This window comes from Acomys minous, assembly GCF_964271855.1.
Source record: "Acomys minous genome assembly, chromosome: 10".
Classification (NCBI taxonomy): domain Eukaryota; kingdom Metazoa; phylum Chordata; class Mammalia; order Rodentia; family Muridae; genus Acomys; species Acomys minous.
In genome coordinates, this window is record NC_140491.1 from 33938802 (window position 1) to 33965344 (window position 26543).

At 50.0% G+C, this 26543-nt stretch overlaps 1 protein-coding gene across 2 annotated transcripts in view; it reads left to right on the forward strand.

Annotated features, from left to right (window-relative positions):
* The window catches only part of ZFYVE28 (zinc finger FYVE-type containing 28), a 92661-nt gene that overhangs the window by 32034 nt on the left and 34084 nt on the right, over positions 1-26543 (forward strand). For both annotated transcript variants that reach the window (XM_084797789.1, XM_084797790.1), the window contains exons 2-7: positions 9614-9754; positions 16047-16184; positions 16550-16752; positions 17795-17884; positions 18702-18791; positions 26341-26442. In XM_084797789.1, the coding sequence (XP_084653915.1) occupies positions 9614-9754; positions 16047-16184; positions 16550-16752; positions 17795-17884; positions 18702-18791; positions 26341-26442 (764 nt within the window). The remainder of the gene's footprint in view (positions 1-9613; positions 9755-16046; positions 16185-16549; positions 16753-17794; positions 17885-18701; positions 18792-26340; positions 26443-26543) is intronic.

Genomic DNA, 26543 nt, shown 5'->3' on the forward strand with positions numbered 1-26543 from the left:
CTTGAGGACAGGCCAGCTGTGGATTCTAGGTCAGGGTGCAGGCATGTGTGGGATGCTGACTGTCTCTAGGTACTTGTGTGAATGAGTGGCCCAGGTCAGGGTTTGGAGGCCTGTCGCCAACAGCTGTTGGAGTAGGTAGTTGCTGTGGTGAGCAGCTGAGTTAAGGTACCCCTTGTAGTGGCAATTTTTGAATTTTGGTTTCTTTAAAAGGCACAGAAACATTATAAGAATATGTTTTCGTTTTAATCCCAAGTGTGGCGATACAGACCGGCTTCAGAGCAGCCGTGATTTGCCTTGCGCTTAGCTTAGCTGGGGGGGGCATGGTTTTGCCAGCTGCAGATGGTTTCCTCGATTGGGTGACGGTTAGAATTCTAGGGGCTTTTTCAGAGGTTATATAAGTGCTAGGACCCCGAGAGGGGGTGGTGGTGGTGGGTTTTTGTTTGTTGGTTGCGGTTTGCTAAGGACACGTGTGCCAAGGAGAACCAACAACGAGAACAAATTAGATACCCTAACAGCGAAGACCAAACCGGCACCAAGGAACTTGACATTCCTGGTCAGCAGGAAGCAGTCTAATGATGACGTCACCCTTTTCCTCTATCCTTTCTTTTTTTTCTTCTATCTAGTGTTAGGGGCTTGAAAGGGTGGAGAAGGAGATGGAAGAAAGAACCCACAAAGTAGCAAACACTGGCTACAGTCCCCCAGAGGCTTTTCTTGGTTTTCTGTGACACTTCTGGATTTGGGAGATTGGAGTGCAGAGTTCAGGAGAGGTCAGGAGATGGTACTACAGGGGGCTCTCCTCTCTCTTTCTGTTTTTTGTTTTTGTTTTGTCCGAGACAGGGTTTCTCTGTGTAGCCTTGGCTGTCCTGGACTCACTTTGTAGACCAGGCTGGCCTTGAGCTCACAGTGATCTGCCTGCCTCTGCTTCCCAAATGCTGGGATTAAAGGCGTGTGCCACCATGCTCAGCACTCTCTGCCCTCTTTGTGAAGTCCACGTATGTCCACTGAGGCTATGCCAAGACTGAAAGGTAAAGTACCAGGGTTACGTGCTTTGAGTGCTGGGGCAGTGAGTGATGGAATAGGGGAGGGAGGTCTCTTTTGGGAATTGGTTTTCAGATCCCAGCTGACGTTCTGGGGACACCTGCTTGGGGAAGAACTTTCTAGGCTTTGTGCCACTTACGGGCTGACCTGGGGCAGGAACTGTCCTCTCTGGTTCAGCACGCTTCCTGTTCTACCATCTGTGCGGGTCACATGTCCAGCTACCTGCCTGCCTGTTATTCTCCCCTTCCTGGAGCCTGACCAAGACCTTGAGGTTGCTGTCTAGAGCTACAGGGCGTCACCTAATGTCCTCTAATTGCAGTTATTCATGTCGTATTTCGGAAGCAAGAGTGTGAGCAGGGTCTAGCCCCCGGCACTGGCGTACCCGCTCCTTTCACCAGAGATGCCCGAGGGTTCTCACTGTGGCCCTGGGCAGAGCTGTAGCTTCACAGTCTCTAACATGCATCCCAGGCCATTTGTTACCTTCGTGAGCTCCAGGCTCCCTGCCTGGACCACTGCCCGGAAGGCTCTGATGAGCAGTGTTCTACGCAGGGCTGGGCCTGATTCCTCAGGAGTGGCTCATGGTGAGCAGGGGCTCTACAGATGGTTCAGGTGTCCCAGCCTTACCAGAAGTCCTCCGAGCTACAGGGGAGCACTTCAGAGTCACCCATGGGTGCTCAGAGGGCCGCTGTGGGCAGGGCCCACGTTCACACTATGAGTATATCCACATGGACAGCCACAGTCATGAGGGACCAGGCGTTTGCTTCTTGGAGTTAGTGCTGCATCAGTCCATTCTGTATTGCGACTTACACTTATAACTGCCCGGCATAGCTATGAGTCTTCGTGTGTAAAACGTGTGTGCATGACTGCAGGCACATTCACACCACAGGGGGAGCGGAGGACAACCTCAGGTGTCGGTCTTACCTTGTTTGACTCAGGCTCTCTCCTCTTTGTTGTTTCTGCCCCCCCCCCCCACACACCCCAGGCTAGCTGGCCTGTGGGCTTCAGAGGTGTTTCCTGGCTCCACCTCTCACCTCTCCATGGGAGCAGTGGAATGACAAATGTGTATCCTGGCTTCTTTTTCTTCTTTTTTTTTTAAAGATTGATTTATATTTATTTTGTATACAGTGCTCTGCTTGCATGTACACCTGCCCGCCAGAAGAGGGCATCAGATCACATTATAGATGGTTGTGAGCCACCATGTGGTTGCTGGGGATTGAACTCAGGATCTCTGGAAGAGCAGACAGTGCCCTTAACCTCTGAGCCATATCTCCAACTCCCCCATGCCTGGCTTCTTAACGTAGGTTCTAGGATCTGAACTCAGGTCCTCATGTCTGCACTTTATCCACTTTATCCACTGAGCCGTCTCCCCGCCCCTCCAAGAATTGTTTCAAAATAAAATTCTTTATGATTAATTTATGAGCAGATGTTTAATTCATATGCCTGTTTCATGCACTTGTACACACAGGGTGATCTGAAGATTTGTTGGGAAAGAGATCACCAGTGGAAAAAAGCCTAAGACCTGTTCTAACCTTCCTTCCCTTTTTCAACAGCAGGAGTTTCCTCTACATCCTCTGGATGTAGTTGAGACAGTATTGACACAGTATTGTTTTAAAGGCATTCCTACAGTGAGCGTATGATTTTATGATGTTACAGTGTCTTTTTCACACTTTTTCCTACTTACAGCCATCCCTTTGTTATACACATTTTCTTTTGGGAGATCAAAACACTTAAAATCAGTCTGGCTGTGGCCTCCCTGCCTCAGACCTGTGAACCAACCTGCAGGGGGCCAGGGCCCGCCAGGCTGGTGTAGCGCTGAGCGGTGAATTGGCGAATTTGCTGTATGGGCCTTGGATACTTACAGTTAGAGACTTCGTATCCAAAATTTTCTCTTGGATCCTGTTAATCAGGACAAATTGAATCTCATTGGTTTTGTTAATTCATTTCCTGGGACCCCTGCCTGGAGGTTTCCTCTTGCACAGCACCTGGGCCTTGGCATAGGTGTGACTGACATAAGTAATTGAAAATCTGTTCTGCTCTGGCACTTTGGCCTGTGAGGAGACACGGCAGAACTTCGGTTCCTCAGTCTGAAACAGCAATTCTGAGGGGCTTGGTGCGCTTGCCCCGCTGGCAACTGAACTCTTAAAACAGGCATTTTGTGTTTTTCTCAAAACTCTTAATTTATCTGTTCTGGGTGTATGCGCATGCCTCTGTGTGTGTATACGTGTGTCCGTGTGTCCGTGTGTCCGTGTGTCCGTGTGTGTGCGCGCGCGCGTGTGTGTGTGTGTGTGTGCGTGCGCGCGTGTGTTCATAGATCTCTTATACTGCTTACTGGTCTAGACATTGTATGTCTTGTTTTCAGGGCTTTAATTCATAGAACTCAAAGCCAGGTGAAAGCAAACGAGGCTTTTTGTGCACCAGTGTCAAGCCTGCAGCATCTGAATGGCCCTTTGCAGGAGAAGCAGAGCGTGAAAATGCTTGTGTTTACGGCCACAGAGACATTTAGAGCTGACCTAATCCTGTGGGGGTTGAGGTTGGACACGTTGTTTGGGACGCTCCTACCTGGCTGGAGCTGTGGGTCTTCAGCTGTGGACACCCTAGCTGTTTCCCCCACACCAGCGAGAACTGGCAGTGGTCTCAAAGTTCTCTTTATTTACTTTTAAATTACATTTTATTTAGTCTCCCTTTCTCTCCTTCCCCCCTGCCCCCCCTCCCGTGTGTGTGTGTGTGTGTGTGTGTGTGTGTGTGTGTGTGTGTGTGTAGACAGGATTCTGTTTTTCTGTAGAGGCCCCAGCATTCCCTCTAAGCTCAGCGGGAAGGATTCTTGGTGGGCTGATCCCGATGGCTCTGCTGGGCTCTCTGAAACAGCCTAGCCATGCCATGTGTTATTGGCATCTTCCACCTTGCCAATGAGCCGCTCTTCCTGGCATTTGTCCTCCAAGTAAGCACACAGCCCAGATATGGGCACTTACTGTTGAGGGACAGGGTGAGAGCTGTGTGGACATTGCACACTCAGGGCCATCATTCTACAGTGACCCAGCGACAGTCCGCACTGAGGCTGTCATTAGGTACTGGACTCTGTGTAGGGGTGTCTGCCTGCCAGTGTGGGTGCATGATCCTCAGAACCTTGCCTTTTGAAAGTAAGGTAGAGGCAGCAAGGAATTCTGGATGATTGGAGGGCGGCGATTTGATGTTTGTCATGAGCCTGCTATGTTAGAGACATAGGCAAACTCATTTGAATCTTTTACAATATTAGAACTTATTGACCAACAATAGATTCACAAGGTATGACCGTTTTGTTGTGTTTTTGGTTACTTTTTCGAGACAGGGTTTCTCTGTGTGGTCCTGGCTGTCCTGGAACTCACTCTGTAGACCAGGCTGGCCTCGCACTCAGAGATCCATCCACCTGCCTCTGCCTCCTGAATGCTAGGATTAATGTTGTACACAAACACAGCTTAACTTAATCCTGCTTTCTTTAATTGCTGGTTCAAACACAGGTTATTTTGCATGTGTGTAAATATGTTCATATGTGTGTGTGTATATATGTATGCACATCTGCCTGTATGTGGATGGAGGTCAGAGGTTGATACCATATGTCCTCCTTGTTTGTTCTCCACTGTATTTTTGAGACAGAGTCTCTGATTGAACCTTGAGCTTATGGGTTTGACTAGAGTAGCTGGGTGGTCAGCCTCTGGGACCTCCTGTTTATGCCTCCTACACACACACACACACACACACACACACACACACACACTTGCAGAAATCTCTGTAGGGAGTCAGATAACTAGCCCTGCAGGAGGTCTGCTGGATTAGCACTGCTCCTGAGTCACAGGGCCTGCTGACTTTTGGTCCTTGGCCCTCTGGTGGGCCATTTAGTGCAGGGTAGATGGGAAGGTGGTAATGGGGGTCATGAAGGTCATCCAGGGGTGCAATAGGCCACAAACCTAGCAGAGGAGTCACCATAGTGACACTAACTGAGCAAGGAGGTCTGGTGCTGGGCAGGCAGAGAGGCACAGAGGTTTCAACCCTTGAGGCTGCAGATCACAGACAGGCCTGAGTGTGGGAACCAGTGAGCACAGCTGCCTTTGATTCTACTGTGGATACCTGTCCAGGGGTGTGGGCAAGGCATAGCTACTATCCTAGCAGCAAGCCTGCACCAAACATCCATCGCCTGGCAGAGCAGGCAACACTCCTCCTCTGTCTTACATTAGAGCCTGTCTGGCCCCAGGAAGTGTCCACTGTAAAGTAGGGTGAGCAGGGACAAGAGATAGAAGAGTCTCCCCAAAAGATGTTAGTAGTTCTGCCGAGGCCTCTGTGTTTCTCTTTGCATTCTATCTCCCTCATGCTGGGCCCTTAGCACTGTCCTAGGACTGAGTGGACTCTTCCTTTGTTACAGCGTAGACACAGATCTGCTTGCGTGAGGTTCTGGTCTTTCTTCTAAACTGATTGCTCTTCTCCCCAGCCTGTACTCTAAAGCCACATGAAGCCTCCAAGACAGAGAATGGCCCGCTCTGGTCACAGTGGAGAATATGGGGCAGAGGGTGGGCCTTGACTCCTGCAGGGAGATGATTTAAAATGCTAGCAGGTATGGCTCTTCCCCTTTAGGTCCTCCCCAGACCGAACGGTTAACTCTCGCAACTGTGCATACATATGTGCATGCACAGACTAATAGAAATGCACACACGTTTACACACATGTGTAATTCATACATACACAGGTCATGTGCACACTCACCCTTGTATACATGGGTGCTGTTGGCTTCCGAGGAGCTCAGAGAAGAGGGAGGTAGGTGGAAACCACATGTCGGCCTCTTGAGGCTGGGTCCATTCCTTGCTCGTGGGTTGGTTGCAGCCTGGGAGCCTGGGACAGATGGCGCTTTCCTGACAACCCTAGGTCCTTGTCAGCTGTTCTGCACCGTGTTTCTGCCAAGCCTTCTCTTTCTAGCGTTTCTTGCTGGGGGGCTTAAGGTCAGAAGGGAACTATGGTTCTGTTGAGCTGGGTGACCACCTGAGCTGGGTGACAGGTAAAGTAGGCTGTAGCATTGATGAGGTATCCAGCACAGGTTGATTGGGTGGCTAATAAGTTTTTCTCTGCTCTGAGAGGGAGTCAGGTCCCTTCCAGGAGAAGGGAGTAACAGACGGAAGCTGTTTCTGTCACCTGGGAAATAGGTGTGCCTATGGATGCCCGTTTTTCCTCAGGGAATGTCCTAGGTCTTGGCACCTAGGAAGGGAAGCCAGTGGGCACTACAAGCCAGACTGGGATCCTGGGGGCTGTGTCAGAGAGGGAGCTGACAGCTTTGGTCTTGGGATGTCATGGTCATGTAGAGGGAAGAACAGAGACAGGACCTGCAGTTAAGCCAGAACTATGCTGTGGGAAGAGAGGAATAAATGTGTCTGTCATCCACCCCCCCCCCCTTTTTTTTTTGTTTGGTGCATGCATGCAGAAGTCAGAGGGCAACTTGTGGGATCTGGTTCTTTCCTTCTTCAGTGTGGGCCCAGGGAATTAAACTCTGGCTGTTGAGCTTTATGTGTTGAGCCATCTCCGTGTGTGTGTGTGTGTGTGTGTGTGTGTGTGTGTGTGTGTGTACATGTGTGTGTGTACGTGTGTGTGAGTGTGTGTGTGTTTCTGACTGTGGTGAGTATACCATAATACACACATGGAGGTCAGAGGACAACTTGGCCACTGCTCCTTGCCCCTGATCCTGACAGGGTCTTGCTGTTGTTATTCACTGTGCAGGCTCACTGGCCTATGAGGTCACTCACTTGTGAACCTCTAGGGCTTCTCTTATCTCTCTACCTCCTGTCTTGTCGTAGGAGTGCTGGCGTTATGGACGTGCCCTAGTCGGGCCTTCTGTGGGCTCCGAGGATCTGAACTCAGGTCACTATGCTTGCTTGGAAGACCTTTACCCGCGGAGCCATTTCCCAGACCCCAGCCCTCAAACCTTGATCTCATCTCATCACAGTCTCTGGTGTTTCATAGCGCTCCTGGGGATGGGTGAGAAGTCAGTCCAGGTGTGGAGGGGAAGGTGGCTGGCACTGGGGGCAGAGTGCAGCACAAGGGGCCTTTCTCTCCACCTAGGTAGGGGGTAGGGTGCTGCATCCGCATCTAGACCAGGTTAGGCAATATCCGGGAGTTCCCTCTCAGCCTCCTACAGAGTGTCCTGGGGAGGTTTGACACCGTCTTAACTTGGCACTCTAGCCAGCTGTGAAGTGCTATGCAAATTCTGATTGGTGCCTCTGGGAGTTCAAGTCCCATGAGGGGCTGCCTGGCCACGCCTGGGGTTCCTTCTTCTCCCAGTATCCTTGCAGGTTGGGTAGTTCAGGGCTAATGCATGTTTGTGACCAAGGCTCTGTAGTTAAGAAAAGCCTCCCTGTCCATTGGCTAGATCTGGATAGGGGTTCGAAGTTTACTTCCCGTATTGTCCTTGGCTGGTGCCATAGTTTGAGCAGGACCCCTGGGCCCAGATCTGCCCGTCATAATGTTCTTCTTGTATGTTTCTAGGACCCTCTGGATCCTTCTATTTCCCCATTCTCCCATGCTTCTCTCACCCAAAGTCCCAATAGGATGTCCTCCCCCCTGTCCCACTTTCCTGGTAAGTGAAGACTTTCATGGGACATGCCCCTTGGGCTAGTGTCCAGATATAAGTGAGTATATACCATTTGACTCTTTCTGCTTCTGGGTGAACTCACTCATTATGATCATTTCTAGTTCAATCCATTTGTCTACAAATTTTGGGATTTCCTTGTTTTTAATAGCTGAATAGTATTGCATAGTGTAAATGTACCACAGTTTCTTTATCCATTCTTCTACTGAGGGACACTTAGGTTGTTTCTATGTTCTGGCTATTATGAATAAGGCCGCTATGAACATGGTTGAGCATATGTCCCTGTTGTGTGGTGGAGCACTTTCTGGGTGGAGAGTGGGGTCTGACTTTCACACGAACTCTGGTGTCTCATATTTGACCACATCCCCTTGATTGGGAGGCCTGGTGGCACTCAGAGGAAGGATAGCAGGCTACCAAGAAGAGACATGATACCCTATGAACATATGCAGGGGATAGAGGTCCCCCTCAGTCACAGACATAGGGGAGGGGGAGTAGGGGGAAAGCAGGAGGGAGGGAGGAATGGAAGGATACAAGGGATGGGATAACAGTTGAGATGTAATATGAATAAATTAATAAAATATTTTAAAAAAGGAAAAAGCCTCCCTGAGGCCTGGCCACATAGAGCACAAGGGAAGGGGACTATGTGGGGGAAGGGAAAGCAGACTGTGAGGGAAGGGAAGGGAAACTGTAAACAATGGCCAGAAGTTAGCGTATGTTGAACACACTGTGGTGTAAACACAGCCACATGCATAAGCGGAACAGAGCGAGCCATTGTCACCACTGTGCGAGCAGTATTACAGCAAATTTGGGTTGGTACATTTATGTACGTTTCTCTCTCTTGGGTCTTTTGCTTTTCCTTGTGGTATTGGAGGTTGAGGGGGAGCCTTGTGCATGAGAGGCGGATGCTCTGACTCTGAGCCATATAGCCTCAACCCTCCCCCATGCCTTTCTTCCTGCAGTCTTGAGCACCCTTTATCAAAACATGCTGGGGCTTCACCACTTTTCCTTCATTTCTCTGAATTCTGGACTATCAGGTATAAAGAAAGGAGTCCTTCCCTTAGGAGCCGAGGGAATCATTGTTCAAAAGCTTAGAGTGGTGGGCTTGCTGTGTATGTGTAGAAACATAAGGCAGCCAGTGTGGCTGCAGCAGACAGTGGGCAGACATCAGGCCAGACGGAGAGGCAGGGAGCCTGGGCTCTTCTCAGAGTTTGGCTGTTGTAAGACCAGAGCCAGACTCCTGTGAGTTCAGGGCAAGGGAGGCCTCTGAGTTGAGGAAACTGGTGTTCCCCAGTGTTGCAGAAATGGGGCTGAGACGACAGGGAAGTCTCCAGGGGGCGGGGAATGGAGGCCGTGATCACAAGCTCTGACTGTCATTCTCGTTTCAGTGGAGTGAAACTACCATCTTATTCTGGGCTCCTTCCTTCAGTGGCTGTCTGTCATTTCTGTTTAGACTTCAGAATTAAACAGTTTTTCTTAGACAAAGTCTTATATAACTCAGGTTCATATCAAAGATACAATCCTCCTGCCTTAGTTTTCCCCAGTACTAAGATGGCAGGTGTGTGCCACTAGGCCTGGTATGTGTGGTGTGTGTGTGTGTGTATGTACATACCTCCAATCATATATATTATATAACTAATATATGATATAATATTATATACATATTTTTTTCTATCCCTCTCAAGAACTTTCCTGTCATCTCAGGGCCCTGGGCCTCTCTCTTTCCTTATCTGAAATTCTAATGAGGATCTTTTGTGTACAGTGAGCTAAGTGGGCATGGCCCCAGTGGCCTGGCTTTTGTTCTGGTTATATTCCTAAAGGTTCTTACGGGACATTTAATGAGATTATTACTGTTTGGGGGGAGGTGTCCAGGTTAGAGACTCAGCCCTGGGGGCCATTCCAGTGGCCGCCTGCCCTGTAGGAACAAGGTCAGCAGTTACCACCTCCTCATGTTCCCGGCACCTCTCTCTCCCGCAGAGGTCAGACCCGCAGCTGCTGGCCCAGTTCTACTATGCTGATGAGGAGCTGAACCAGGTGGCCGCAGAGCTGGACAGCCTGGATGGGCGGAAGGAGCCCCAGCGGTGCACCCTGCTTGTCAGCCAGTTCCGCTCCTGCCAGGTGAGCGGGAAGGTGGGGGCTTCGGGGTGTGGGTCTCCATCTTGGGGAGGTCTTGCTTGGCTAAGTGTGTGTAACCAAAGATGGATGCTGTGACCTGTTGTGGGTGAGCAGGTGGGTTTGCCCTATGAGGATGTGATCAGGGCCCTGGGGATAAAGGAGAATCTAGACCCAAGAGGGGCATGGTCTTGGCAGGATCTCATGGGATGGGGAGCTGGGTTGCAAGTGCTAACTGTACTGAGTGGCACTTGGGAGGAGGAGAAGCTGAGAGCCAGCGTGAGGTGGGGAGCAGCTGGCTTGGGAAGGAGGTGCTTGCCCTGGCTGCTCTGGGTAATGTGTGCAGAGCTGGTGGGGTGGGGGTGGGGGGCCCCCCGGTGACTGCACTCGGCTGCTGACTCATGGTACTGTGAGCTTTTGCTGCATAATTCAGAGACAGCTCTGGAAGCTGGTGCTAAAAATACCTTGCCAGCAGCATTTTTCTCCCAGTGCACCAAACGTTCACGAGGCGTTTCCAGCAGGGACAAAGTTTTGTCAAGTGACAAGCACAGTCTTTTGAAAAGTTCAGGAGCCTTCTTTATGTATTTTGCCTACAAGTTTTTGCTGGGTCCTCTGTTCTGGGAGGTGGGTCTGGTGTATGCTCACTTGTCAGGGAGCCAACCCATGTCTCTCACCATGGTCCTCAAGGCCTTGCTGCCTATGGTTGCCACAAAGTAGCCAAGCTGCTGACACTCCAGGCTACCTCCAGGACGTCACTTCCTCCTCATGTTCTTGTCTATGGCCTGTTCCCGTGGAGCTCCAGTATCAGGGCCCTTTCTGTGGGTCACGATCTGCTCCTTCTTTCTCTGGGCTCTGTGACCCTGAGCTGTTCAACACAGCCTCCACCTGCCATTGTGTCTGTCCCAAAAGATGCCCCAGGCTCCTCCAGGGCCAGCCTCCCTGCTTTCCAGGAGCTCCTGTTAGAAACAGCTTCTGCCAGGGCAACAGTTACTAGGAGGCCCCTGCAAAGGTGAGAACCTATACAGGACAGACGGGTAGAGGGGCTGAAAAGCCCTTCCCCCTGCTCCTGTCTGTTGGGAAGAGGGACAGCTGTGGTCACTTTGGGATATGGCTGTGGCCAGCTTAATGTCTCATTCCAAGCTAGGTGGCCATTGGTGTCCGTGACAGTGTTAATTTAGGTAGGCTGGGGAAAGGGATGTCCTTTTTAGGTCAATGGTCAGGTTTCAACACAGTGAGTCTCCTCCTCTTCTTGGCCCCTCTATGGCCATGCTGTCTATGTTGACTCAGTTTCTCCCCTGCCCCATTCCAGACACGTACTCCTGGTGCTTCCCAGCCCTTCTGGGACCTATTGGATGACACAGGCTCAGCATGTGCAGCTAGGGGCTCCAGTTCTCATCCTTGGCACCTCATGCAAACTTTGCCCATGAACCAAGAATTTCATGTCTCCTCATGGTGTTCTGACCAGCACTCTGGGTTAGTCTATGAGTTGGTGCTGCTCTGCAGAAGGCTAAGGGACTTCTATAAACTGGTCTTGTGAGCTCAGGTCTTACCGAGGGAGTGCAGGCCACAGTGCTCTATTTTCCTGCTCCAGGCCCTCCATTCTTTTTTTTTTTTTTTTTTTTTTTAGTTTTTTGAGACAAGGTTTCTCTGTGTAGCCATGGCTGTCCTGGACTCACTTTGTAGACCAGGCTGGCCTTGAACTTACAGCAATCCGCCTGCCTCTGCCTCCTGAGTGCTAGGATTAAAGGCGTGCGCCACCACCGCCCAGCTGGGCCCTCCGTTCTTAAAAGGCCCCTCACCACTCTGACAGTAGAAACCTAAGATTTCCCCCATGCTAGCCAGGTTGGTGGCTGTCTAGAGAAAAGCAAAACAAACAAAGATTCCCCCATGCCAGGTGGGTGCCTTCAGCTCAGTACTTCTTAATGCCTCCTGATGACAGGTCAGAGTTCAGGGCAGGGCTTCCTTTCCTTGTCGTTTGTGATGGAGGAGGCAGGTGAATACCACTCAGGGTGATATCTCGACATCGCCTGAGCAAAGCATGCTTGCCTCTGTGGAGTTAGAAAATGCTCCATCCTAGACCGCAGATGAGTTTGCCAACCCAGAAGCCCTCGGAACCCTGCCTGTCCTTTGGTTTTATGGAGGTTTCCTGCACAGGTGTGGGTGATGCCCTTGTCTCCCCTCAGGGTTTGAGGGTCAAGTTGAAAATCCAGGCCTGTAACAGCCAGCCCCAGCCTGAAGCTGCTCAGAGCCTGGCTACCTGTCACCTCATTCATGTAAGACTCCTATTACCTCAGAGGTTGCAAGGGCTTTAGGATTGTATGTTAAGAAGATGAAAAAAGAACACACACACACACACACACACACACACACACACACACACACACAGAGAGAGAGAGAGAGAGAGAGAGAGAGAGAGAGAGAGTTTTGAGGTGGGGAATCTCTGTCTGTTGCTTAAGCTCTTGGGATCCACTGATATTTCTGTCCCATCAAGTTGCTGGACTGTGCCTGGTTCCCAAATGTATTTCATGCCTCACTTTCTAATTCACTTAGTAGTTTTGACATTTTCCTTTTGAGTCCACTAGATGTTTCTGTATATAAGTTTTCTGCAAATAAAATTTTGTGCTTATTTTTTTAAAAGATTGTTTTTATTATATTGTGTATATGCGTGTGTAGCTGTGTGTGGGTGTGTGCACATGAGAATAGGTGACTGTGGAGGCCACAAGAGGGTGTTAGACCCCCCTGGAGCTAGAGCTGCAGGCATTGTGAGCTGCCTTGTGGGGAGGGTGCAGCGAACGGAACTCTGGTTCTCTGCCAGAGCAGAGTGCACTGTTAACTTCTGAGCCATCTCTCCAGCCCCATTCTTGTGCTCTTCTCTCTTCACTGGCTGTCTAGATTTTATGTTATGCGCCATGCTCTGCTTCCTGAGGCCTTGACTGGCGTTTCAGTCCAGTGCTCTGCACACGTGGCGAACAGACTTGTTCCTACCTTGGGAGAGACAGTGGTCTGTCATTTATGTATTTATGTATTAATTAATTTTTTTTTTGAGATAGGGTTTCCCTTGCAGCCCAGGCTGTCCTGGACTCACTTTGTAGATCAGGCTGGCCCTCAAACTCATAGAAAACTGCCTGCCTCTGCCTCCCAAGTCCTGGGATTAAAGGTGTGCGCCACCATACCCGGTGACGGTGGTCTGTCTTTTGTCACCAAGCATGTAGGATTTCTGCAGACCCTCTTCATCTTGCCCAGGAGGTGGCTTTCTATTTATAGCTTGCTGAGGGCTCTTATCAGGAATGGTTGTTGGAGTTTTGTCAAATACCTTCTTTGTGACTATTGGGATAATCAAGTTCCTTATTGCGGTAAATGATATTGGGTATTTTTACATAATACATACTGACTGTTCCTATGATTATTCTCTTGGCTGCCCAGCATCGGCTGCATGCAGGTGCTGTGAGGGCGGGGCTGTGTCTGTAACACCCACTAGTCCACTCCCAGCACCAAGCACACAGTAAGCGTCCAAGCATCCAATTATACGGTGACTAACCTAAAATGCTGCCCCTTTTTTCTTCTTTCTTCTGTTCCTCTTTCTTTCTTTCTGTTCTTCTCCTTTTTTAAAAGTGTGTGTGTGTGTGTGTGTGTGTGTGTGTGTGTGTTTAGATGGGGTCTTGCTTAGTCAGGTTGGATTTGAACTCATAATCCTTTTGTCTCCACCCCCTGATTATAGCGTGCATCACCATGCCTGGCTGTTTTCTTCTTTGATGATATGTCTTATCTATTTATCTACTTTCTGATAACAATCAGGCCATCACATAAACAACAGTATGCTGTGTCAAACTGCTGAAACTTTGAATACCATGCCAGGACATAGTCTCAGCCTTCTCCCCATTTCTATATTTAGAGGTACAATTCTGTAGCTTGGGGAGCGACCTTGGACTCATCTGGTCCTGCTAGTTCAGTGTCCTCAGACGAGGTGACGTCTACACTGCATCATCACATGTATTTAACAAAAGCCAGTGGCATTGCTAGGTACTTCTGAGCCAGAGGGCCCTGGTTATTTAAACTCCTGGTAAACAAGAGTTATAGAAGGTACCATTCAGTTCCCTGAACCATCCAGTTCAGCTGCAAGAGAACGGAGAAACCACCTGGGTATCACACCCATGGCAAAAAGATAAGACAGAATTTGGCTCCACTCTTAAAAAAAAAAAAAAGAATTACTTATTTATTAGTATGTATACACTGTTTGCCTGCATGTATACTTGTAGGCCAGAAGAGGGCATCAGATCACATTACAGATGGTTGTAAACCACCTTGTGGTTGCTGGGAATTTAACTTGGGACTTCTGGAAGAGCAGGTGGCACTCTTAACCACTGAGCCATCTCTCTAGCCCAGCCCTATTCTTAACAAAAGTAGACTTTTAAAACTACAGAATGGCTGGGCTATAACTCCATGATAAGGACTCCTGTTTCGTGTGTATACGGACATGGGTTGAATGCCAGCTACGAAATGGAGGTGCTGTGCCAAAACAGCAGCAGTCAAGTGTCCACAGGGTTTCTCTGTGTAGCCCTGGCTGTCCTGGACTCACGTTGTAGACCAGGCCGGCCTCAAACCCACAGAGATTCACCTGCCTCTGCCTCCCGAGTACTGGGATTAAAGGCGTGCGCCATTGCACCCGCCAGGAAGTACAGAATTTAGAGCTTCTGTCTCTACCTCATGGTTCAGTGTGCTTCTAATGAATTATTTAATTCAACCTCCTCACATTTTGTTAACATTTTTTCAATGTAACGTCGCCAGGCTGTGTTGCCATATATCTATAACGCATCACTTGAGAGGCAGAAAAGGATTAGGGTTTAAGGCTGCACAGTGAGTTTGAGGCCAGTCTGGTGTACACAAGTCTCTGCCTCTAATAATGAACCCAAAGCAATAGAAGTTCTGTCTGTACACCCTTGAAGGTTGTTCATCCAGCCTTGTTTGGTATCAGGATAAGGCTCGCCTATAGAATGTGTTGGGCGACGCTCTCATTCTGCATCTTGGGGGAGGGTGCTACCTGTTGCTCCGAGAGTGGGAGGCTTCTTATCTGCTGGCCCTACGAGGGTCCTCAGTGCTCACAATCTTGTGTTGCCAGGTTCATGCTGAATCCGTGAGGGGTGCCTCCCATCTGCATCCTCCGGCCCCTCTTTGTGTGTCTCTTTCCTCTGTGGTTGTCCCTGGAATTCCAGCTGCCTTGGTCCCACTAGGTGGCATATCCCTGTGCGGTGTATGGCATGGCTTGTTTTCTTCCATCTTGGGGTTACTGCCCATTCGCATCTGACAGCCATGCCGAAGAACTACTGTTTCCTCTGCTATTTGGTGTGGAATAGCAAGTTTGGTTCTGGCAACTCCATCTTGGCTGGGCTCAGAATTCCCAGTCAAGGGCTGAGGAGATGGCTCAGTAGTGGGTAAAAGTGTTAGCTATACAAATATGAAGATCTAGCCGGGTGTGATGGTGCCCGCCAGTAATCCCAGCCCTCGGGAGGCAGAGGCAGGCAGACTTCTGTGAGTTCGAGGCCAGCCTGGTCTATAAAGGGAGTCCAGGACAGCCAGGGCTATAGAGGGACCCTGTCTTGAAAAACAAAACAACAAAACAGAACAAACAAATATGAAGATCTGTGTTCCAATTCTCAAATGCCACATAAAAAGCTGGGTGAGCTGTATACATGTGTGTCCGTAACACCAGTGCCATGGGCAGGGTAGGGGTCTTATTCTTTGAGATAGGGTCTCTCACTGAAATTGGAGCTGGCAAGTCTCCAGGGACTTCCTGTCCCCACCCTTCCCCCAGTGCTGGGCTTCCAGATGTCCCACTGTATCCTACTTCTAAGAGTAGGTGGCGGCAATGCAAACTCAGGTCTTCGTACTTGCACAGCAAACATTGTATCTGCTGAGCTGTCTCCCCGGTCTCCAAACTCACGTTTTTATAGAAATCCACTCACCTAGTTAGTGTCCAGGGGAACTCGTATGGGTGTACAGAGACACCTGGGGTAGCCATGGCTCCAGGCATCCAGGGGGGACAGGCAGGAGGGAAGTTGTCTTTTTCTAAGAAGACAGTTCAGTTATTACCAATAGTGATTTGAAATCTACTCCTCAGCCATCAAATGAGCCAAGTCACAGGACTGTGTGCCAGCAGCAGGCCACTAGGAAATACATTGGTGTTATCCCAGAAGGAGATGGTTGTAGGCATTTCCCTCTGCTTGAGCCTCCTGTGGTGAGGCACCATGTGCTGCCAGATCACTCCTGTAGTCCCGATGAGCAGCCTTTCTTTCTGTTTCAGGACAATGTGTTAAACATCATTAATCAGATCATGGAGGAATGCATCCCTCAGGACCGTGCCCCCCGGGATTTCTGCGTCAAGTTCCCTGAGGAGATCCGGCACGACAACTTGGCTGGCCAGCTGTGGTTTGGGGCTGAGGTAGTGGGCAGCTGCTGGGATTTGGGTCCTAACACTGAACACCCTTTTCTAGTCATGCCCATGAGAACCTGCCCACAGGCACCTGCCGCCCCCTGTCCGAGCTTTGTTTTCAGAAGGTGTGGTCTGAGCTTCCTTGGCCACCACCTCTTGGAACGTGTGCTCCCCAAGACTGCTGGTGCAGATGAGGTTTCTTGGGTGGTTGTGAGGAGACTCTCAGGTCCCCAAGCATCCAGGATCCTGCCACTGCTTCTCAAATACCAGTGGGAGCGTGGTTCTCACCCACCTACTGCAGTGAGGCCCTGGGGTGCACAGGGTCAGGGTCCCTGAGGATGTGCGACTTCTTAAGCATGCTTTCCTGTTCACAGTGCCTGGCAGCTGGCTCCATCATCATGAATCGTGAGCTTGAGAGCATGGCTATGAGGCCGCTGGCCAAGGAGCTGACACGCAGCCTGGAGGATGTGCGGGGCACTCTCCGTGACCAAGCGCTGCGAGACCTCAACACTTACACGGAGAAGATGCGGGAGGCCCTGAGGCACTTTGATGTTCTCTTTGCTGAGTTCGAGCTGAGGTGACCATGAGGGCCTTATGCCCGTGTTTTAGACGTTCAGAATCAGGGCTTTTGCTCATGCGTTTGGGATACCGGCTCTTTGGAGGGGGCGCATCTTGAAGTGTCCGTATAGAAAATGATGAGGCAGGAGTTGAGTGGCCAGCTCCTGGGCAATCTTTGTGGTTGGTGGTAAGGGAACGTTCGAGGAGTCCAGCAGAGCTCTGGCAGTTCAGCCCCTGTGGGAGAGGGCTTAGGAGAGGCCTAAGGCAGAGGCCCACTGTGCTCTATGCACCAACTCTGTGATGCATAGGACAGGAAATCTGTGCCTTCGGTGGCCTCTGTTAATAAAGCCTGATTGTTGTGTAGCATGACTAGCCTAGAAGGAGATATTCTCTCAGAAGTCAGAGTGCAGACAGTTGAGTCCTATTTTCTTGTGTTTCACGGCAAGGGGAAAACAAAAAAGAATTGGTAGTTAAGAAGGCATGAAAATGTTCTTACCTGGGATCAAGGTAGACACACTGACAAACACCAGGTAGACAAACATCCTCCAGCTGTTCAGCCAGCATCCATTGTGACCTGTGTACATCTGGGGCCACTCCTGGGAGTGTACATGTGGGGATGTGTGTGTGTGTGTGTGTGTGTGTGTGTGTGTGTGTGTGTGTGTGTGTGTGAGAGAGAGAGAGAGAGTGAGAGAGAGAGAGAGAGAGAGAGAGAGAGAGAGAGAGAGAGAGGGAGAGAGATTGATTCCAGAGGAAGGGGACTCCCAAGAGTCCACTCCCCATTCATGGATTCCTATATACTAACTCATTGCTTTCTCACAGCTGGGGCCAAGGTGGGAACCATCACTTACTTAAGTGGGTGTGGTGGTTTTTATGGCAGTCAGGGCTGAGCTGGGGTGGGGGAGGGGGGCTCTGATTTAGATTATCCCTGTAAATCTGAGAGCTGTGTGCTGATGGAACCAGGACGGTGGTAGTATCGAAGGCTGTGGTTTTAATTTAATGTTCTTGTTTGGGGAGGCCTCGGGAGTTGGGGGACAAAGGCCTGACAAGCCTCTGTGTTGCAGCTATGTCTCAGCCATGGTGCCAGTGAAGTCCCCCAGGGAGTACTATGTACAGCAGGAGGTCATCGTGCTGTTCTGTGAGACAGTGGAGAGGTAAGGGGTGGCCTCTTGTCAGGGGCGTGCACTCAGGTGGGAAGACGGTAGCCTGCTCTTTCCTTACTCAGCATGCTTCCTGGTGCACAGAAGGCACAACCCTCACTTCCCTACTGCTGCTGCTGCGCACCTCATCCTCTATGGGTCCTGAGGGCTCAGGCCTGCTTACCACAGGTGGATCAGGCAGTTAAAGTCAGGTTCTCAAGATAGAGTCTGGGGCCAAGATTCACCTCAGAGTGTAGACTGTGGTGCTAGTTTTGAAAATGGCTAAATCACACCATAAGTTGTTATTTTTAAAAGGCGATCACTCACCGTTTATACCTTCAGAAGTGTTTCAAATTGTCAGAAAACAAGGTGACAGAAAATACATTTTCCTTTGAAGTCCTGATGGCGCAGCATCTGCTTATGGGAAAGCCACCTGCTTGCGGTGGGGGGAAGGGAACTAACCTAGATTTCATAGGAGGTTCTAGATTGGGGAATATTCTTGCCTCGTGTTTGGGCTTGGCCCTTGAGTTGTCTTGGCCTCCAGGTTAGGCAAAGCACTGGAAGTGACAGACACCTGACAGAATGACAGGTATCGCCCACCTCTGTTCTTGCATTCTTTTCTGGGACAGAGGTGGAACAGGCAGGGGAAAAAAATGTCTGAGCTTTGGCCACTCTTCTGGAGCTTTCCAAGTAAAACATGCATGCCTTTTCTTCCATGTGTGGCTGATGTGGTACAGGCCGCCCTTCCCACCTTCTCCTGAGTGTGAATACTAGCGAGGGTCCGGTGCTTTGCTCTTGCCGATAGCCTCTGACTCCCTTTTCCCTCTGCCAGAGCCTTGGACTTTGGGTATCTGACCCAGGATATGATTGATGACTATGAACCTGCCCTCATGTTCACCATTCCTCGGCTGGCCATTGTGTGGTGAGTGCCCTCTGCTTTCTGGGTAATGGTACTGGTCCTCACACCTCAGACTCTGCTCTGGTCAACCGCGCCTGCAGTCCCCAGTCTGGCCTGCTGTTCTCTCTCAGCAGATGAGGAGCCAGATGTTCAGAGAATGTCCTACTTCCCCTGTTGGGGAGGGTGAGACGGTGAGCTCTGCAGCGTGCTGCTGGGCAGATGAGGCGGACCCACACACCATGCAGGGTCTCCTGGGTATATAGTAACTGTGCAGAGCCGTGGGAGGCAGGCTCTGTGGTGACTGGAAGATGAAAGGCTCTCGGTCCCAAAAGAGAATATGGTTTGGGTGAGTAGTTTTTCACATGTAGGCGAATGGAGCCCATTAGGTTCAGGTGAGCTGTGGCCCAACTGGTCCTCCTGGTAGAACAGATCTGGGGAGAACAAGGAACTCTCAGGTCTTACAGGGTTCAAGGTATCAAGATAGCATGCAGGATTTTGGGCCCTACATACCTCAGAGACGATGTGTCTAGTTGAGTGTCTGGAGCCAAGAGCAGCATCCAACTGCTGGAGCTTGTTCCACCTCTGTGCTCCATCTTCCCTGCTGGGTGGATGTTCACAGGGTTGGAGAGGTTGGGGGAGGCTGGCTGGGTTTGCAGGCCGGGAGATGGCCCAGAAGTAGTACCGCCTGGCATGAAGAGCACAGCTGGGCTAAGACTGGGGGTGGGGAGTTCTGTAGGGAGAAGGAGAGGGCACAGAGGCCAGGATGAGGCCACACAGCAGCTGAAGATCTTCCCCATGGGAAGGGGAGGCAGAGGGGTGGAATGGTGCTTTGAGACAGCCAACATTCTGGACCTGCAAAAATGGGGGTGCTTCCTTCATTGCACAGGCTAGGGCTGTGGCAGCTGCTGGGAGAAGCAGAGCAGCGTGCTGGTGCCAAACCTGACCCTCCCTGACGGGCTGCTGGCTGGAATATCTCAGATGTCTTCAGGGTCATGTTTGAGCACTGTCTGGTGTTTCCAGAGCCCTCTAATGGCTCAGCGCCACCTGTCCCCTTCCTTATATACTCCCTGTTTCCTTACAGCCTGCCTACCCGAAGGGTCACATCCCACTTCAGGGATGCCACTTTAAATACCCATAATCAGCAGACTCTGGGGTTGTCGTGTCTTCCGAGCATGTTGAACTGGGGGGGCGGGGGGCTGGAGCTCTCTGGTAGCACACGTGAAATAGGCTGGAGCAAGGGTTTCCAGGTGGACCTGTGCGCCTTGTTCATTAAGGGGAAATGGTGCAGCAGTTTGGTCCTTCCCTCTTGTCTTTGTCTGAAGAGCAAAACAGAAAACTCCTCGGACTCTAGATCTTGTTGGTACTGACCAGCATGGGTCATAGCGTCTTTAAGAACAGGCTCTGACCCTTATCTCAGCAGGCCTCTGAGAGCGGATGCTGTAACACAGAAAACCCTGTTCCTATTTTTAAATAGACCCTTTTAAGTGCTTTGAAGTGCAGTACCCAGCACTTACCCACAACCCAGGAGAATACACCTATGACATCCAGGGGCTGGCTTCCCTGGGAAGCCCTGCAGAACCAGCTGCCCTTTGGAGCTATGCATTTCCTCCCTGCTCTGACCACTGCTCTCCTGGCTGAATGCAGGTGGGATTTGGGGGAAACACTTACTCTGCAGCCCATGGGAGCACCCTGAAGCTTATCTTAGGCAGCACACTAGTTTTAAAAATAAACAGAGGTGTCAGACAGCCCCTACCCCCACTGTTTCCAATTTTAACTCTAGAGTCTGTTTTCTTTCTTGTTTGTCGGTGGGTTAAGACAGTTCCACATAGCCCATCTGTGCCTGGTCATGTGTGGCTGATGAACAGTATCTGACCAGTATCACTGGCGCCCTGTGTGCTGACATCCGTGTTCATACTGTGGGCATCTGCATCGGTAGTCCACCCAGATGGTCAGTCCTGGAGTGGAGTGTGAGCTCCTTCTACTCTGGGTGGCCTAGAATGTAGCTGAGAGGCGGGAAAACCCCCCGGGGTACATGAGGAAGAAGAGCAGATCTAGGAACGTGGAGCTCGGAGCATGGTGATTTGGTTCTTGATAGGGAGCACTGCTGGAAGGGCCCTCAGAAGCAGTCCTCAGATCCAGGTGTGGACCTTGGGAGCCAAGAGATGCAGTGTCTCTGATAAAAATCCACCCAGCCGAGCCCCACTGTGAGAGCACCTCCCCAGCCACTCCTCTTTGCTTTGCAGCTTCCCAGGAGGAGTCCCATGTTCACATCTGTATGCCTGGCCCCGCACTCATCCCAGGAGTCAGGGCGTGCCTGGGCAGGAGAGGCAAGGTCTGGAGAGCTGCTTTCCTTTAGGCTCAGATGCAATTTTCGGGTATTTGTCTTAAAAATAGTTCCTTAAAATAACAACAACAATAACAACAACAACAACAACAACTACCCCAAACCTATAGATTCAGTAGTCACTTTCCAGCCTGCCCATCTAGTTAGCCAACATGGCCTGGATCTAGGATCACTATTGCCTACCAGCCTAGGATCTGACTGGCCCCATCCGGGTCAAGTCTGAGTCAGCCGTTTCTCCCCACAAGGCCTGTCCACACCACTGCAGCCCCTGCAGTTGGCTCCTTAGTGCCACCTGTGTAAGCCTGGCCCTCAGCCCCACCTACTCTTTGTCAGAGCAGTGATACTTCTTATCCTGAGACATCAGTGGTCGGGGACATTTCCAAATAAGAATGTCACTGCACCTGTTCAACCCCTGTCAGGGTTCCACCTCCTGGGTGACAGACCGGCCCCCAACCGTGGATGCCCCAGCCTGGCCTCTGCCTCAGTGACCCCTTCCCACACACCCACTCCTTCCCCAGTTCTGCTGTCTTTGCTCCTCATCTCCAGGTTCACACAAGGCTGTGTGCTTACCCTACTTGGATTTTAGCATTCTATAAGCACAGCCTCCCGCTGTCGGACCCACCCTCGACTACTCAGATCCCAGTTTCACCACAGCTAGACTTGTGTCCTGGCTGGCACTAACTTCAGAGTGCTTGTATCACAGACACCTCACACCCATTTCCCTTGGTGGCCACGCCAACCACTGACACTCACACATCGACTCATGTACATGCATGCATATTCTCTCTCTCTCTCTCTCTCTCTCTCTCTGTAGGATTTTCTGGTCCTTCTGTTGTATAAATAGGGTTTGCATTGTGGGTGTGTATCCCCACAGGAAGGCAGGCTCCCCTTCTGCACTTACTGGCGGGTAAATGCCACTTTGATCTGACAAGGCTCAAATACATATTTATACAGATTACCCGCAAAATACCATTTTGTTTGTTTGTTTGTTTGTTTGAGACAGGGTTTCTCTGTGTAGCCTTGGCTGTCCCAGACTCACTTTGTAAACCAGGCTGGCCTCCAACTCACAGCGATCCGCCTGCCTCTGCCTCCTGAGTGCTGGGATTAAAGACGTGCGCCACCACGCCTGACTCAAAGTACCATTTGTAATTAAAACATTTGAGGGGCCGAATATCCAAAACTAAGGCACTGATTAGAGATGATACTTCTGTCACTAAAATATTAGAAAGTAATACTAGTATCAAGGAAGCATCCTCACTGTGATAAATACAAGATCATAACCAAATGCTGTTGTTACAAGATTGCTTTTTTTTTTTTTTTTTTTTTAAAGACAGGGTCTCACGTAATTCAGGCTGACCTGGATTTTCTATGTATCCAAGAATGACCCAGGACTTCTGATCTTCCTGTCTCCACCTCCCACATGATGGGATTACAGGCACGCACTACTGTGGCTAGCACCAGGGCCTCACGAATGCTAGGCTAGTGCTCTACCAACTGAGTTTTAGCCCCAGCCCTCTGTAAAAATTAACACCTTTGTAAAAAAAAAAGCAAAGAAGTCATTTTTTTTTACTATGGTGGTAAACTACATATAACATAAAACTTACCATTTTAGCCCTTTCTTTTAAAATAAAAAAAAGATTTATTTATTATGTATACAGTATGCATCAGATCACATTATAGATGGTTGTGAGCCACCATGTGGTTGCTGGGAATTGAACTCAGGACCTCTGGAAGAGCAGTCAGTGCTCTTAAATGCTGAGCCATCTCTCCAGGTCCTCTTTTAAAATTTTTATTAGGTGTGTATAATGTGCATTGTGCATTCTGTAGTGTGTGTGCGCCCAGCCCTTTTAAAATTTTTATTAGGTGTGTATGTGTGTATACTGTGCATTGTGTACTCTGTAGTGTGTGTGTATGTGTGTGCACGTGTGCGCACATGCGCGTGTGCACAGCCTACAGGATTCAGTTCTCCTTCCACAGTGTTTATCCTAGAGATTGAGCTCAAGTTGTCAGCCTTGGCAGCAATGGCTTTACCTGCTGAGCTAGTTCTCGCCCCATTTTAGCCTTTTGTGAGTGCACACTTCACTGTCGCTAGACACTGCTGGTCTCCATCCTAAAATCCCTGTCTAGGTGAAATGCCACCTTTCCTTCCCCTCCCAGCACTCACTTGTCTTCTTTCCATGTGGATCTGACAATTGTAGGAATTTTCTGTACGTGGAACCACATGGAATCAGTCTCCTGTGACTGGCTTATTTCACTAGCTTATTTCATTTACTGAAATGTGCTAGAATTTTTTTCTTTTGGGGGGCTAATATCCCATTGAGTATGATTAGAATGTCATCTGAAACACGAGGTTCTTGTTTTTCAGTGCAGGAATCTGCTTTGTGCATTCCAGGCAAGCGCTACATCACCAAGCCCTTTTTTTGTTTTTTTTCTTTTTTTTTTTTTGGTTTTTCGAGACAGGGTTTCTCTGTGTAGCCTTGACTGTCCTGGACTCGCTCTGTAGACCAGGCTGGCCTCGAACTCACAGCGATCCGCCTGCCTCTGCCTCCCGAGTGCTGGGATTAAAGGCGTGCGCCACCACGCCTGGCTCTTGTTTTTTTTCAAGACAGGGTTTCTCTGTGTAACAGAGCCATAGCTGTCCTGGACTCTCTTTGTAGACCAGGCTGGCCTTGAGCTTACAGAGATCTGCCTGCCTCTGCCTCCCATGTGCTGGGATTAAAGGTGTGCGTCACTACCGCCTGGCTTGTACCCTCAGCCTTAAGCACAAGATTTAGAAACAACATTCAAGCCGGGTGTGGCGGGATATACCTTTAATCCCAGCACTTGGGAGGCAAAGGCAGGTGGATCTCTGTGAGCTCGAGGCCAGCCTGGGCTACAAAGTGAGTCCAGGACAGCCAACACTACACAGAGAAACCCTGCCTCAAAAAACCAAAACCAAAAACCCAACAACATTCAAAAGACTAAAACACCTAGGAATAAGTTTAGCCAAGGAAGTCAGAGTTTGAGCTAGCATGGGCTACATGAAACTCCTTCTCAAAATAAAATAACATATAATGACAACATATCAAGATACATGTAATAGTAAAAGAAAAAGAAAATCATCCTTTGCCTTGTTTACTCCAATAATTCATAACAAACACCCACCCAATTCATTCAGATACGTGGCTACTGAGGACTGCAGAGCATTGATGAAAAAAAAAAAAAAATAGAGAAAATCTACCAAGATAAAGACAACCCAAAGCTATGTTCATGGATTCGTAGGATGCCAGCGCTCTTCAAAGTGACCCACAGTATCTGTGTAATCCCTGCAACTCCCCTCTGCCCTTTTTTGGCAGAAGTGGAAAAGCTATTCTGTAAATCTTTGTGGATCCTCCATGGGCCCTACACAGCAAAAGCAACTTCAAAAAAGAAACACAAAGAAAGACAGGATTCACACAGTCTGTTTCAAAACTTACTACAAGTACAAACGTGACCCTGGCCACTTAGAAAGACACGAGGGGCAGGGAGATAGAATTAAAAGATCAGAAACCCTTCCACCTGTGGCCAGATGCCCCTGGACCAGGATGCCAGGCGCATTCAAGGAGGAAGGACATCAGTGAATGCTGCTGGCATGTGGCTGCCGCGTCACACACTGTTGTCGCTAATTTTGTGTGTCGGCGTGGCCTCTGTACCCAGATAGTTAGCCACACCCCAGTCTGGATATTGTTATGGATGCATTTAAAAGGTGAGTTAACATTTAAATGAATAGAGCTCTGAGTTCAGCAGGTTGCCGTCTATAGTACAGAAGGCCTCATATAATCAGTTGAAATCCAAGGAGAAAACAGGCTAAGATCCCTTAAGGAAGAAAGAATTCTGCCTGTGGCTATAGTAACCACCCTTCCTTGTGTCTCCAGCCCATTTGCCACCTGCCCCACACAATTTGAATTTACCCTGCTCTCCAATCATGCAAGCCAGTTCACACACACACACACACACACACACACACACACACACACACACACACACAGAGCTTCCCTGTCTCCCCCTTTCTCAGTTTTGCCCTCACTGCTCAGGACACAGCCCCCTTACAAGCCCGCCTGCTTCTGCGCACTGTCGGCTCACCACTCAGCCAGGACCACAGAGCCCGGAGGCAGCACGGTCCGCGCCTCCTGCGGCCTTTGATTCTTGTTTTGCACATGGAATCCAACCTTTTAAGTGGGAAAACAGCCCCTGCGATTCTGTCTGTCACCTTTTCTTGCCAAACTGGGTACGTTAAAGAAGACTGTTATGAACTCACAGCGACTCTGTGTGGTATGGTGACACCTGGGGCTCGGCTGGCAAGGAGACCATGTTGTGGCTATACAAACAAGCAGAAAGCCCAGTGGCCCTAATCTGTGCGCAGACAGGGGTGGGGTGGGGGCTGGGGGGGGTGGAGCAGAGGCACAGGTGAGTATTTTGGGGGTGTCTGAGACACAGCAAACCTGAGGGGCTGGGCCACAGAGGCACTGGAGAAGGGCCCTGGCATAGTGTTCTAGAGGACAGATGAGATGGGAGTTGGCTGACTGAGGTGTTCTTAGCTGGGCAGCAGGGCCTGGAGCTTCCAGAGGGAGGCGAGTGGACGTAGCTGTCAAGGAGATGAGATGAGAGAATCAGAGCTGCCCAGAGGTGGCACCTGAGTGGAGCTGGGTGCTGGGTGCTGGGAGGGGACGGGGAGGAGACAATGAAGAAAGTTCCAGCCTGGGGAGGGGGCTTCTAGGGACAGGTCAGTCCTGCCTGGGGGTAGACAGGAGTCTACTTTCTGCCCTGAATGGTGACAGGACACTGGCATGGGAACTCGGATCTCCGGCTCATGCTTGGCTTTTGGAGTGACCGCTTTAGGCCTGACTCCTATGAGCCTCTACAGATGTAGCCTTTCACTTCCAGTGAGGTAGATGTTGGTCACGAATCTTGATCTCGTTTCTCTGAAGCACTGAGGTGAACAAATACACTTCCTGCTTGTTAGATCCCTGCTGTGAACCAAGCTAATAAACGTGATGGCAAAGTCTGGGTAATAATTGTAATTACCTTTTCCTTGACTTACTGAAACTCTATTCGTAGGAGGTGAAGGGTGAAGCTATAACTTGGCTAAGCGGGGTTGCCCCGGGTGCCAGCTGGCTGCCAGTCTTCTTGCAGACGTTGAAGCTGAAATCATAGGGTTCACCCAGAGGCCCACAGAGCCTAACCACACTGGCTTGTGTGTCTTGAATGCAGTGGCCTTGTGGTCTATGCAGATGGACCTCTGAACTTGGACCGAAAGGTGGAGGACATGTCTGAGCTGTTCCGGCCGTTCCACACGTTGCTGCGGAAAATAAGGTGAGGGCTGGAAGGTGGTTGCGCTCAGGCCACCCTGAGGTGTGAGGGCTGGGAGGTGGGTATTAATGTCAAGTGTTTAGCACCCTCTGAGTCAACAGTGC